We start from the raw sequence: 13918 nt of genomic DNA, 5'->3' as shown, positions 1-13918 counted from the left end.
TTTCCCTTCTTTGTACTATATGGATTTCCCATCTAGCTCTATCTATCCGAGTGGAAACGAGATCATGGCCAACAAGTTGTGTACTTCCAAAGTCTACGCCAATGAAGACGTCGTTATCATGGTGCAGTCAAGTATGTGTCCGTCTTTGTAAACCGGCAGGCTAATACAAGCCACATGTGTACACCGGCACGTTCTTTAGTTCATGTCCCCAGCTGCTCAACCTAGACTCCGAAAGTCCCAGATTGGCATGTGCCAGCAATGCCGTAGATGTTTGCGTCCGCACTTCTGACACCTGTGGCGCCTTGTGTGTCGCCGACTGCGGCTGTGATTCACTTTTCTCCTCCCTCAAAGTGCCAGCAGTTAACTGAAGCATCGTGCTTGCTACAGCTCCCTTGTCCAGAACGGTCTGGTCGAAACTCCCAGGCTCGCGACAGCGCTCGGTCGCACGCTCAGCCCCGAGCTCTTCCTTCAGCTTCTTCACCATCGAGTTGTGAGATCCGAAGCAAGCCTGCATTCGATCCAGGTACTCCTCTCTTGACTTGGGTGGGCGGTCCCCGACTAAGCGGGCAAAGCGTCTCGTAAGAATGTGGTTTGGTCCGACAGAAGCCCTAAGATGCTCAAGGTGGGCCCTGCTCTGCTCCCAGGCGGATTCGATCGTATCAGCCTCACTCTTTTCGGCTGCCACCGTGGCGGATGCCACCCATGCGGAATGTGTATCCGTACGCCGAATAACCCGCGCCAGCCTGTTGCGTATTCTCTCGGCGATGGGGTGCATAGGTCCGAGAGACCCCTCCGCGGCGTCGACAGCCTGTCGCAGGATCTCTTGACCCTCATCCGTATCCTCCAGCGCGCGGAAAAAGAGAGCTTCATACTCCTTCTCCAACGCAAGGGCAGTCTCGCGGTGCCGATCGCCATATGTACGCCTCGCGCGACGTACGCAATCCCGAGAGATGGCGACGGCTTCATCCCCCTCGTCCCCTTCGACCTTGCAGTCCACCATACGCCGCAGTATCTCAAGCACCCGCTTGTCACCAGGGCCGTAGATGCGCTGAAACAGTTCGAGAGCGATGCAGTATTGCTGGGATGCCTGCTCACCAAGGCCGTTCTTAAGCAGGCAATTGGCGTGGGCCACCATGAGGGCAAACCCCCCGCCCGTCTCCCAGAAGTCCGAGTTCTCCCCTTCCGCGTCGGCAATGTCGTTCATGTCGTGGAACCGCTTGTTCCAGAACTCCCAGTTTCCCGGATCTGTGAGCGCCTTGACTTCGTGCTCGATCCGCAGAAACTCTGGGTGGAGGGGGTCGATGTCGTGGTCCTCCTCAAGATAACGAAGCACTTGGATGAGCATGCGCTTGCCCATCCCAAACCGACCTTGGTCCATGTACACGCGGGCTAAGTCGGCGTGCGCAATGTCGTGACGGATGGCGAGCTCGTTACGATCGTCTGGGCGCCGTGGCGGTTTCGTACCTACGGGAGATGTTTTGTCCAGTTCGACGGGCACCCCCGAGTGCGTCCAGGAGACTGGAGCATCCGAACCTTGTGGTTGCTTTGGCTGTTTATCGATGAGGTTCCTCACATGTGACCGCCTGCGGTGGCCAAGGGCGCTAATATGTTGCGTAGAAGTGAAAGGCTCGGGGTTCGGTGTGGGATCCTTCGTTGAAGGGTTTGCCATCGCCTCCTGCTGGGAAGACCCTGAGCCTTCTGCATCCTGTCCCTCAACCGTGAAAAAATCGTGATCTCGCATTCTTTCACGTATCCTCTCAACAACCTCCAGGTAAACGAGCTCCGCGTCACCTAAGCGGCCCGTCTCATGATAGAGCGCACCGAGACGCTGGAGTGCAATGATGGTGTTCCAGTCGTGATTCCCAAACTCCAGTTTCCATATGTGCAGACACTCCAAGAAGGCAGCCTCTGCCTCCGCGGCTTTCTTGTTCAGCTGGTAGAACCAGCCAAGCTTCAGGAGCAGCTGTGCTTTGTAGTTGTCATGTTGAATCGGGCTGGCCGGGTATGCATAGCTCGTTTCGATATGTGGAGCGAGCGAGCGGGTGAAGTATGCGTCGATCCATTTTTCTGAGAGGCACATCGCCTCAGTAATCACAATTCTTGCCACGAGATTATATTGAAGGTGCTCCTCTGAGGTCAGTCGATGCCGCGCCCAGCTGTGAACAAGAGCATGCATCGACACGTATTCCCGACGCGCATCAAACGTGACCAAGGAGAGGTTTCGCAAAACAGTCAACCCAACACCGAAATAATGCTGGTTCCATTGGCCGTCCTTAGTAAGCTGCAGCATTGCGTCAAACTCGCGGTCTGGTGGCTTGAAAAACTCGCTCAACGGGATGACGATGTCGGCATGCCGCTTCGCCCGCTCCTTAGCTGCACGGGCCAGGATAGTGGCGGCTGGGAATTCCTTGTGGTGGAAGAAGGACAAGAGCTTCAGAATTTTCAGAGCAGCCCTTGCACCAAGCCCTATTCCACTCCTTCCTTCTCGCTTTCTGCGGGCCTCTAGGGTCTGGCGTGAGATATCGAGAGCGGCGTACACTGCCAGGTGTTCAACAGGCTCGTTCTCGAAACCAGGCTCGGAAAGGATGCCAACCTTGCTTTTGCGGAGTGTCTCGAGATACTCTTTGAGTGAGAATGGCCCATCTCGGATGGCAGCTGCTGCGTTGTCGATGTTTAGGGGCAAGTACCCAAGTTCTTCAACGATGGCAACAGCGGATTCCATGTCCGCCGTGTCTTGGGGAGTGTCAGATGCTCTGAGAAGGAGCTCGATCGCGTCCTGCTGCTCAAACGGCAAAACCTCAAAGACGCGGTCACTTGGCAGCTTGAGCCGGAGCTGGATCGACCGAGATGTGTAAATGATGTTGCCTCTGCCACCGGCAGGGACATAGCCTTGCCGATCACTGAAGTTGAAATCGTCAAATATCAGGAGCCATTCTTCGGTCAGCTCCGCGATCCAATCCATTGCGAGTTCCTTCATTGTCTCGACGGTTCCGCCGCCTAGCCTTTGCTGCTTGCAGATTCGGGCGTAGCTCCGGCAGACAGTTGAGAGGTTGGAACCATCAATGAAGAAGACATGTTGGAATCTTGATCTGTGCTGAGATGGGCCAGGCGCCGACTCGGTCGTGGTTGATGGCAGCGCATGGAAGAGCTCCGAGGCTTTCAGCGCGATGGACGTTTTCCCAGTACCGGCCATGCCATGGATGAGACATTCTCGTCGAGGCACTCCTCCGTTGTTACGTGGAGAAAACAGTCGATCCAGGCTATCTAGAATCCCTTTTCTCCCCACAAAAAAGGGCGTGGACGGTTCCAGCGAACGGATTGGTGCGTCTGAGAGAATGACTTGCTCGGTATCGATCTCGCCTGCATTCCCATTAGCTACCAGGCACGCGGAAGGTTCAATGATATGGAGGCCGTACGGGTAAGACCGAGGGTGAAGCCGTGTCTGGAACCCTCATTCAGCGCCTTCACAACGGCCTGAACTTGCGAAGTAACGTCGACTCCCCTCAGGTAGTCGCTGGTCATGGACTTGAGCTCAGGGATCTGCAAGTAGTTGTCCAACGCAATCGTCTCGGCAGCCTTTGGGACATTGAAGCGAAAGTAGGCACCTGAGGCGCCGCGGAGCCTTGCCAAAACACGCTCATGCTCCGCCTCAGGGTCCGTGAGCTTTGCCTTCATAACTTTGGCCAGACGCACGGCTTTTTTGGGGAACATAAACGCCGTTCTTTGCTCCAAGGGCCCGTCGCTGAGCCCGATTTCACGAGTGCCAGTGCCGATGCTCACGATGCAGCCGAGACGCCGCCAGCTGCCAAACTCTTGGACCGCTTCCCGGAGGAGGTAATCGACGGGGTTGTTGGCACCGAGGGCGCCGTCGACATACGCCTCACCACCGACGACCTGAGGCTTAAAGAAGGTCGGCGCCGCCGTGGTGGCTCTCGCGGCTTCCCAGATCATGATGTTCCTGTCCCACTGGTCGTCAACGCCCTCATCGCCGGGAAAGGTGCGGATCACACGAGCATGCCCGACGTTTTGCAAGGGCATGACGCAGACCATGGCTTTACCCTTGTCGGGCCGCTCAGGATCCCACATGAGCTCTCCTACGCCTCTCTCCTTGACAATCTCCTGGACGATTTCTTTGAGCGGAGTGGCGAAGTATCTGTCTGAGAGCCTGTACTTCTTTCTGTTTTTTTTGCAGAAGATCCTGGCTGCGAATTCGTCGTACGCGTCCAACGCCTCCTTTGTCGACATTCGCAGTCTCCCAAGCATAATCGCGATAAGGCTAGCAAGGTCAGCGGCTCCTCTCTCGCGTGAAATCCGGCTCTGGAGATTGCTGAGACCAACCCTCCCGTGCTGGTCCCGGCGATCATGTGGAAGTACTCGCAGGGCTTGGGAAGCACGTCTAGATTCCGCGCCTTCTTGATTTCCGTCATGATCGCATGCAAAATGACGAGAGACGAGACACCGCGAACCCCCCCTCCATCTGCGAGCACGTTTGTTAGCCCCAAGGCTCACAGCTAGGTCCCTGGTGTCAACATACCAAGGGAGAGGAGATTGACGGGCTCTTTCTGACGCGCCTCCTCCATGACGAGTCTCTCTGCACCGCCTCCGGGGTCGCGACCATGAGACAAGCGTGGTCCTAGGGCTTCGCAACCAGGTCGAGGTTGCCTCAACTTGAACGACCGGCATCACCACCAACGGTCGGGTTCCACGACCTGGATATACGCAGTACTCCGACAACCTAACCAAGCGGGTGGCTAGGGACCCTGCTGTTGGAGTCATGCATCTGTGCAATCCGCCAATGGCGGGCGCGCCACAAGCGCCGAGCGGCAACCCAGCCATGCAAGCACGGTTGGCGCAGCTAAGACCCGAGACTCTGGGTTTTCGGTCCGTTGGAGCTTTGCTCTTCTGCCCTGCGAAAAGCCGTGTTTGCTGAATAACTATGTAATTGGAGGGCTCAATGGGGGAGCTGATGTGCTGTTGACCTAGGGAAGCCAACCTCGGTGGGATCCCAGGTGGCCTCCCGCAGGCGGAGCCGAATGATCACATCAAACGAGAGGGAGAGAGAGGGCTTCAAATCCCTCCGCTTGCCAAGCTCAAATCACCAGCACCAAAAGCATGAGCATGGTCCGGGGTCTTTCATATGCCGTTGAATCGAGGAAAGGGATGTTGTTGGTCAGAGACCGGCGACAGCGTGCAGCGGGCAGGTTTCCAGGTGCTTAGCGGCGGTTTTCGAGTGGATGGGTGCAGTTGGGCTACGCGTCCAAGGGGTGCTAAAATAGTTACTCGGCAGCGCTGTGGCTGCTGTCGTTGGTTCCTGGCCCCCTGAACATGGATGGGCCAACAAAGCTGCGGAAGCTCGCTGCGCGTCCGCCAACAACCAGTTCCAAAATCGGTACCTATGAAGAGAATCACAAGAAACCTGGCCGAGAATACGCCCAGATACGATAATTCTGACGATATCGTTGACGTTTGATGGTATCTGAGGAGCCAACCCAAACCATGTCGCCAATTCATGGCCACCCCGGTTGACATAGAAAACAAAACCCCCACAACATCCCGTTCGTCTTCATGTTGGCGCATGACTGAAACCCGGCCCTATTATAACCCTTCACCCGTTTCCGCTCACCACGTTGATTCATCCAGATACCACGTCGAGTCCGCCCCTGGGTCCAGCTCCTTTGTTGAGAACCCATTCCCCAAATACCCAAACCGATTCCCGCCGTTGCCCTCATACACATACTCCCAGTCCTCGCCCCGGAACTTCTCGAGCATGTGAAAGAAATGAATGCGGCTTCCTGGGTGGAGGGCGATGACGGGACCATCGGCGGTGTCGTTCTTGAACCACGAGCGGCCGCCCGGCGCGGCCCAAGCGGTGCGCGGCATGAAGGCGGCGATGTGGGCGGCGTAGTCGGCGACGGCCCTCGGGGACGGCGCCAGCGCCCGGATCCCCTCGGTCTGGCACTTGTGGATGGCGGACACAATGTACCGCGCGATGTGTTCGGAGAGGGTGAAGACGCTGCCATGGCCGATGGGAGCGCTGGGGCCGAGGAACACTGGGAAACAAAACGCGCACGTTAGTTTGGTGGCTGGCGGGAGGAGACCAGGGAGGAGGGAGGTCGGGGGCAGGACGCATACTGAAGTAGTTCGGCACCCCATCCACCGCAACGGACAGGTACGCCCTCGGCGTCTCCTTACGCCAGCGATTCTGCAGGTTCTCGCCGCCCCTGCCCACGAGCGGAAACCGGGGACAGAAGGACGTGTCAAACCCCGTAGCACAAACGATGACATCCGCGCGGATCACCTCGCCAGATTCGAGCTCGAGGCCGTCGCTCACAAACCGCCGAATCTCCGAGCGGCGCACCTCGACGTTGTCCTGGGTCAGCGCCCGCAGGTAGGCGTGGCCGGGGGTCATCCGCCGGCACCCCAGCGGGAAGTCGGGGATAAGAGCATCGCACAGCGCGGTATTCCCGCCTAGCGCGGCGCGCATGTACTCGGTCACCTTGGCGCGGGCAAAGGCCTGGACGGGGCTGTTGACGAGGACCTGGGGAGGGGGGAAGAAGCTCGTCAGCGTCAAGGGTTCATCGTGGTAGGGCTGAACCAATGGGGCACATACGACCGGAAACGTGCTGTTCACCTCCACCTCGATCTTCTTGACAAACTCGCGGTAGAAGTCCGGGTCAGACTTGAACTTGTCCATGGTCTCTGGCGCAAAGTTCTCGTGCTCGTCCAGCTGGATCTTGCTCAGAATCTCGCCCGCCTGGCCCATGATCTTCCAAGCCTGTATCCTCGGCGGGAGGACCCACGTGGGCGTGCGGAAGACGTTGTACAGCTTGGCCGCGCCGGGCTGCAGCTCCGGCACCACCTGGACGGCGCTCGAGCCGTTGCCGATGACGACGACGGTTTTGCCGGCATGGTCGAACCCCTCGGGCCACCGCGCCGTGTGGATCAAGGTGCCCTGGTAGTCCTCGCGGCCTTCGACATCGGGCCACTTCCACTTGCTACTCCTCCGTGTCAGCCTCTTCCACCGCATCCCGACCCCATCGCCGCGCGGCAAGAACGTACTTGAGAATGCCCGTCGCATCCACCACGAAATCCGCCTCGTCGTCAAACTCCTCCCCGTCCTCCAGCCGCTTCACCCTCACCCTCCACTTGCTCTCCTCCTCCTTCCACCAGGCCCCGACAACCTGATGCCTCGTTCGGATCGCCTCCCTGGCTCCCTCCACCTCGTCGGCCGCCTCCCTCAGGTAGCCCCCGATCTCCTGCGCGTCCGCAAAGAAGTTGGACCAGTCCCGTTTCCGCCGCCACGAGAACTGGTAGCTGTGGCTGGGCACGTCGCAGCGGCAGCCCGGATAGCGGTTCTCGAGCCATGTGCCACCGACGTCAGCGTTCTTTTCGTAGACGACGACCGAGTAGGACCCGGCCGGGAGGCCAAGGCGGAGGGCGCGGAGAAGGTTGATCCCGCTTGCGCCGGCGCCGATGGCGACGATGCGGACGCGGCGCGGGGTGCCGAGGGGCTGTTCGCGGATGGTGTAGCTTGGAGTTCCGTTGGACCGGGGATAGGTGCCGTTGGGCTGGGGATGGATGCCGTTGGGTGGAGAAATCATGGCAAGTTCTTCGTATGGTTGGATGTGATATGATCCTGGAGCCTTTGGCGGTGGTTGGTGGTGGTTACTGCTGGGGGCCGGGGCTCGGAGCTTTCGGCTGGCAGGATGACAGAGGTAGTAGAGGAGGCTTCGGCTTGTGCGAGTGCCAGTGCGACCCGAGGAAGGCTGTTGTTCTTTATATCCGCGGCGGTTCATGGCAAACGTGGCCGGGGGTTTACATGGGATGACGGCAATTCCTCAAGGCAGGGTGCGCCGTAAAGTTCCCGGTCCCGGAAGGCGCATCAGCTTTCTGATATCCTCCCAAATCCTCTGGTCCCTGGTGGCAAACCGTGCCTATGAAGCGATGTGCATCTTATCCCCCCCCCCCCCCCCCCGGAAACCGCCTCGCAGGTGCAGCAGGCCGGGGGGGCGCTGTGCCAATTCAAGAGATGCGACGTCGTCGGAGAAGAAAGGATCATTGATCCTGCACCGGCCGAGGGTTGGTCCGTTTACGGTGCGCCCAGTCGGGGGCGGGCCTTGAACGAGAGAGTCCGGGCCCGCGGGCAAGGAACCGCTACGTTATCTCGAACATGACAGGAAGCGATGTGCATGGCCCTGCGTACGCCAGCCTCCATCAACATCCCTCCCGCAAGCTGCATCTTGCAACAAACCGCTTCCCATTGGGTACCGTCGTCGACATGACCGATGCGTCGGCGCGGCTGTCGATCCAGTCGGCGCCGTTGGATCAGGTGCGTAAACCGGTACGTAACCCCTGGTGCATGCGTCCCATGTCCCACCACGTGCGGTACTGCGTACTGCTCGAGCAGGAAATGCTCCTCTGCGCATCGCAAGGCTCCCTGTTTGCTGCAGACGATGCGGGCCGGTCGTATCTTGTCCAACGGGATGCAAGCAGCCATGGGGAACGGTTTGTTGCGCCGTTGCCGAGATGGCGGAACGAGCTACCTACGTACCTACCCCCCGGTAACGTACGCAGTAGGCTTCCTTCGGGGCTGGTGGGGCCGCCCCACCCGGAGCCGGCAGGCAGGCGGGCTACCTACAGCGTACTAGCATGCGGGAGGGGAGCGGGGCCTCCATTCGCTCTCGGAATAAAAAAAAAAAAAAGAGGGAAACGAGATATCGGCAGGCAAAGGCCCAGAGCCATCCATGTCCGTGAAAAAATAGGGCCGAGATGGCGTTCTCGTTTTCTTTCAGCGGCGATGACATAGAGGAGGATACGCAACAAACCCCTCCTCCTGCGCCACCGCCACCGCCAGCAGATTCCGGGGCGGCAAACCCAACCGCATCCCCCCCCACCGCCTTCTCAACGACAACCGCGGGCGCCTTTCCGGTCCAGGGCAAGCCGCTCCTCCCACCGTTGCTCCATGATCTAGACCACCTCCTGGCCCGTCTCCCTTCCAAGATCGCCTTTGGCCTGCTAAACGTCGACCTTGAAGTCGACCCCGACCCGAGCCATGGCGACGGTGGCAACCAGAGGCAGCTCGCCCTCCCCCGCCGCGAGCTCTGGGACGTGCGGGTGCAGCTGATGGCCGAAGATGACGACCCGTCCCCGTCCTCGGCGGCCGCCGGCGAACCGTCCGAGTCCTCCGAAGCGAGGGCCGGCCTGGGCCAGCACGACGTCAAGACGGGCATCTACGAGGGCGGGTTCAAGAGCTGGGAGAGCAGCGTGGATCTGGTCAAGGTGCTTGCGCGGGAGAGGACGATCGAGGGACTGCTGTCGCGGGGCCCGAGCGTCGTCGTCGAGGTGAGTCAAGACGCGGGGCGCGGTCACGGTAGAAAGTAGAATGGACAAGCTCACACGGCCACGAAGCTCGGGTGCGGCACCGCGCTGCCGTCTCTCGCCCTCTTCGCTTGGGCGCTGGACCACGGCACGACCCCCAAGCACCCGCTCTCGCTGGTCCTCGCCGACTACAACCCGTCCGTGCTGTACCTGGTGACGCTGCCCAACCTGATTCTCGCTTGGGCGCTGCAGCAACGGGCGACAACCCCGCTCGTCGCCGAGGCCTTCACCCCGGATGGCGAGCTCGAACTCACCCCCGAGCTTCTCGCCGCCTTCCGGTCCTCGCTCGCCGAGCACCGCATCGCCCTCGCCTTCCTCTCGGGGGCCTGGTCGCCCGAGTTCGTCGACCTCCTCTACTCCGCCCTCCCGGCCGACCTCCCCGGCACGGCAGCGACGTTGGTGCTCGGGTCCGAGACCATCTACTCGCCGTTCGCGCTCGAGAGCTTCAGCGCCACGCTCTTCGCCATGCTGCAGCGGGAGCGCCGCGAGCGACCCGAAGGCGGGGCCCGGGCCGTCGTCGCTGCCAAGAGGCTATACTTTGGCGTGGGAGGTTCGCTGGACGATTTTGTCGACAGGATGCGGGCGTTGGGGGCGGCGGTGAGGACGCTGGCCGAGGAGACGCAGGGCGTTCACCGCGGCGTGGTCGATTGCGCGTTGCCTTAAGAGAAGAGAAGGTCGGAGGCGGCGCAGCGACCGGCGAAGGACGACAACGCCGCATCGAGGGACAATTCTCCAGCGCGGCGGTCGGGGGCCGGGCGGCGCCAGGCGGCGTCGGGCTTCCTGTGTGGGGATCCTTGGCTGCGGCGCAGGAGAGAGGATTCCAAACCCTTCGCCGGCTGGTGTATCTGCCGTCTGTCCTGCTAGCCCTACGGATGATCTTCTCTGCAACGATGTACCAAAAAGGTGGTCGGCGCAGCAGATGTCTGTAGTGAACCCCAGACTCCACCTCACATCGGCGGGATTTGTGTTCCACACGTTATTTCCTGGGCCATGACGTGCACGCGTGCAATTTGTGCCATCGTCAGACCTGCCGGGGTCTCGAAACATCGGGTACACGCGGGACGCGGTGCAACCGGGCGAGATGGGTTCTGCACATACTGCGTATAGCACAGCACTTGTGTGGGACAGAGAGGCTTGTACTGGGCAGGTCGGTCTTGTCGGGGACGCTCCACTCGTTATTCATCCGGGCCTCGACGTGGGTAGTCCATGTTCCCGAAACATTCCCTAACCAACGGGGCTTGCATCAAACAACTCGGCTGATGAGGGGCGAGAAACACGCCAGCTCGCTGCGTTTTTGTACACAGTATGTATGTACGCAGTAGAGTAGGCTAGACATGGGCGCGGTTGTGCTGTTGACCAACATGAACGAGAACGCAAAGACTTTTTGCACCCTGCCTTGATATTGCATGTTGCATCGCGAGACACACCGCCCGCTGCACCATCTCCGCTCAAGGAAGGAGCTGCGCCGATAGGATTCGGACCTAGGTACCCTGGGGACGATTGTGCCCCCAATAGTTATGTAGCTGTGGTGCAGAACCGAACGCGCTCCGGCTGACGAGTCAGCAATCATCACAGCAACCCCACAAGGGGGCGGGCCGTCGGATGCGCGCAGGATCTGTTCCTGAGCTGGTCATGCTGTGCGTGCAGGGAACTTCCGTTGCCTGTCGCCTGCCACCCGCCGGTGCGCGCGTCGTTCTCCGCGTCCTTCTCCGCGTCCAAGTCAACCCCGGATTGACGCCAGGGCAGGCAATGGTAACGTTAAAATTAACGTTGGCGTGTCCACAATTAAGGTTGCCATGATTGCACAGTCTGGCAAGGGCCGGATATTTCTGATCGGTGATGGAAGCTTTTGGGCGACCGGCGATGAAACCCTTCTGCCAGCAAGATCCATTCGGTCCCCGCCCCCCCCTTCCCCCTGGCAAGAAGGCCCTCTCACGCGCATCGCGCAGCGAGATGACGGGCTCCACCTCCTGGACTTCCCACACAGCCGCGGCGTCGTGGAGTTGCGTTGCACCCGTCGATCGAACAACCCGAGATGATCTGAACAATGCGTGCCGGGCAAGACCGTTCGGACCGGCCGAGCTGCAACGGTCAGACGATTCCATTCTGGTGCTCGCATGCTCCGTAGGGCTCCGTTCCAGACGATTTCCAAACAAACGTCGAGCGGCGCGGTGTTTCTCCCATCCATCCTCTGCGACGCTCCTTTGCAAGGGTCGACATGCGACAGCTGCCGGGGGCCCGGCTGCGACCACAAGGAGGTGAAGAGCGGTTGGCCAAGCAAGCAATTTCCCACCGCCGCCGCCGCCGCTGCTATGGGCTAACATTAGTGCTGAAGAAGGGTGCCGAGGATGGCGGACTCCCCCCCCCTCTCTCGCACGGCGGCTGAGGTTGATCAGCAGGCTGTTCGGGTTGTTGGCTTCGGCCAAGAGAAGAAGAGACGAGGACGATGCAACCTGGTGGAGGGTGGCCTCACGGCACAAACCGGTTTGTTGGCGCCCTCATGAACTCGTATTGGCGAGGGAACAGATGGTTCTCGAAATTCCAGTCGCTGGGTGTCCTTCACAATCCCGCCGGCCGGAAGAGCTTGTGCGGTCACAGTGCATCCAGCATTTCTCCTCTTGGCACCCTGCTAGAAATGGAGGCCCAGCTCATCGTGACATTCTCCGCCCCCCCCCCCGCTTGGGTTCCAGGGCCCCCTCGACGGGAATGGCTTTTCCCCTTGTGCATCGCCCCCGTCCTATGTATTTGGAACCCCCCGGACGCTAGCAAGGGGAGGAAACCCGTCCAAGCTTGCTATTGGTTTGGAGCTGCAAGTCGTCACTTCCCAGGCCGCCACGGCTTCCAGGGTCATCGAGGTTATTTTGACCCGTGTGCCTGCCGTCACCATCTCTTATTTCTTTCCTCTCCTTCTTTCCCTTCTCCAGCCGACACTTGTCGTCCCTAATCACGGTGAATCCCACTGCTCTACGATCGTTTGTCGCCGTTTTTTTCAACTTCGTCCACTCATTCCAACAAATCTTCGCCTCACCGGCAAAACCGCTCTTGCTCTTTCCACATTCCAATCCACTACTTTTAGGTAAGCCGCCACCAGGACGACGCGTTGCCGCGTCTTGTGCTTTATTTCAGGCCCGCTGTTGTTTTGCACCGACGAGCCTTTTTTTTTTCGGGCGCAATAGTATCCTCTAATTACCCTCAAGCAACATTCAACTGACCTGGGCACTGCTCGCACAGCTTAATCCCCCCGATAATCAGTCAAAATGAAGGTCTCTTTCGGTGCCGTTCTCGCTTTCGCGGCCGCTGTGCTCGCCAAGCCGATCCTCACCAACTCGGAGTACACCATCGTTGAGGGCCAGCCCTTCACCCTCACCTGGCAGAACGCCGAGGGCCCGGTCACCCTCTCCATCATGACCGGCAGCAGCAACAACCTGAAGCACGTCGTTGACATTGCCAGTACGTCGATTGCCCGCCGCCGGCCTGCATCTTGAGACTTGACCCACATGCTGACGCGATTGGCAGCCGTCCCTGAGGGTGAGACCTCGTACACCTTTACCCTCAACGACCTGCCCTCGGGCACCTACGCCATCCGCATCACCGATGCCACTGGCGAGCCCAACTACAGCGTCATGTGGAGCTACCTGGGCACCGCCCTTCCCAGCACCACCGAGACCTCGGCCACCAGCAGCAGCACCGCCACCAGCTCGGTCTCGAGCACCAGCTCCGCCAGCTCCACCGAGACCGAGACCAGCGTCACCTCCAGCGCCAGCACCACCGCCAGCACCACCGCCAGCGCCTCCGCGACCAGTAAGTCCTCGGTATCGCGTGCCGTGTGCGTGATGTCAGCCCGCTAACCCCGCTGTGTAGCTCTGGTCATCACCACGACCCAGACCCCCACCACCACCCGCAACACCCAGCCGACCGAGGCTCCGGAGAACACCAACAGCGGTAACCGCTTCATGTCGCCCCTGGCCCTGGTCCTCGGCACCGTGGCCGCTCTCGTCTTCTTCAACTAAGCGTCCGTCCGGCGTTGCGGGTTATTTGGCAAACGGGAAAGGAAAAACGGCCTGCCCAATTACGTCTTCTTTGTACATACCTTTCTTGTTGAAGAATGTTGTAATGGGGGACTGATTCTTGTTGCTCATCCGGGCGGGGCGGTTTCGGTAATTCTCGGCCTGTTTCCTGGTCTGGTCACGTTTGCGATGTTGTCGCGTCTGACCTGCGGGGTGCCCTTCGGGAAAGGGAACACTTGATGTTCAGGACCGTCCTCGTCGTGGGATTTTGCTTGATTTGATGGGAATTGGGCTTTTTTTTGGGTTGGAATCGGGAAGGGGAGAGAAGGGGGGTGATGACATGCCCTGATGCCTACAGGTTTACGAAGTAGTCTCTGGGAACGTCCAATAATTCACATGTCATCCATCGGTTAAGCCTCTCTGGTTTCCTATGCGGTCGGTTGTGATGGCGTGTGATGCTGAACGTCACGGGCCATCTCCCTTGCTTTGGCAGCTTCCATTTCGAGCATGCACGTTTCCGACACGGAGCTTCT

At 59.6% G+C, this 13918-nt stretch overlaps 4 protein-coding genes across 4 annotated transcripts; 2 read left to right on the top strand and 2 right to left on the bottom strand.

Annotated features, from left to right (window-relative positions):
• Nucleotides 1-160: 160 nt before the first annotated feature.
• VTJ83DRAFT_2256 (uncharacterized protein) lies at nucleotides 161-4580 on the bottom strand (the record flags this gene model as incomplete). The annotated part of the gene is made up of 4 exons (XM_071008506.1): nucleotides 161-3360; nucleotides 3417-4276; nucleotides 4339-4477; nucleotides 4535-4580. The coding sequence occupies 4 exons, from the start codon at nucleotides 4578-4580 to the stop codon at nucleotides 161-163; spliced, it is 4245 nt and encodes a 1414-aa protein (XP_070868796.1).
• A 1039-nt stretch (nucleotides 4581-5619) lies between these two features.
• On the bottom strand, nucleotides 5620-7796 carry VTJ83DRAFT_2255 (uncharacterized protein; the record flags this gene model as incomplete). The annotated part of the gene is made up of 4 exons (XM_071008505.1): nucleotides 5620-6050; nucleotides 6133-6538; nucleotides 6611-6995; nucleotides 7060-7796. The coding sequence occupies 4 exons, from the start codon at nucleotides 7794-7796 to the stop codon at nucleotides 5620-5622; spliced, it is 1959 nt and encodes a 652-aa protein (XP_070868795.1).
• Nucleotides 7797-8769: 973 nt separating this feature from the next.
• VTJ83DRAFT_2254 (uncharacterized protein) lies at nucleotides 8770-10041 on the top strand (the record flags this gene model as incomplete). The annotated part of the gene is made up of 2 exons (XM_071008504.1): nucleotides 8770-9342; nucleotides 9409-10041. The coding sequence occupies 2 exons, from the start codon at nucleotides 8770-8772 to the stop codon at nucleotides 10039-10041; spliced, it is 1206 nt and encodes a 401-aa protein (XP_070868794.1).
• Nucleotides 10042-12635: 2594 nt separating this feature from the next.
• On the top strand, nucleotides 12636-13388 carry VTJ83DRAFT_2253 (uncharacterized protein; the record flags this gene model as incomplete). Its single annotated transcript, XM_071008503.1, has 3 exons — nucleotides 12636-12828; nucleotides 12895-13179; nucleotides 13240-13388. 3 exons carry the CDS (start codon nucleotides 12636-12638, stop codon nucleotides 13386-13388), a joined length of 627 nt encoding a protein of 208 aa, XP_070868793.1.
• Nucleotides 13389-13918: the final 530 nt, after the last annotated feature.

The sequence above is a fragment of the Remersonia thermophila genome, chromosome 2 (genome assembly GCF_042764415.1).
Source record: "Remersonia thermophila strain ATCC 22073 chromosome 2, whole genome shotgun sequence".
Lineage (NCBI taxonomy): Eukaryota > Fungi > Ascomycota > Sordariomycetes > Sordariales > Chaetomiaceae > Remersonia > Remersonia thermophila.
The sequence above is the reverse complement of the archived record's forward strand: the minus strand, read 5'-3'. Positions and strand labels throughout refer to the sequence as shown.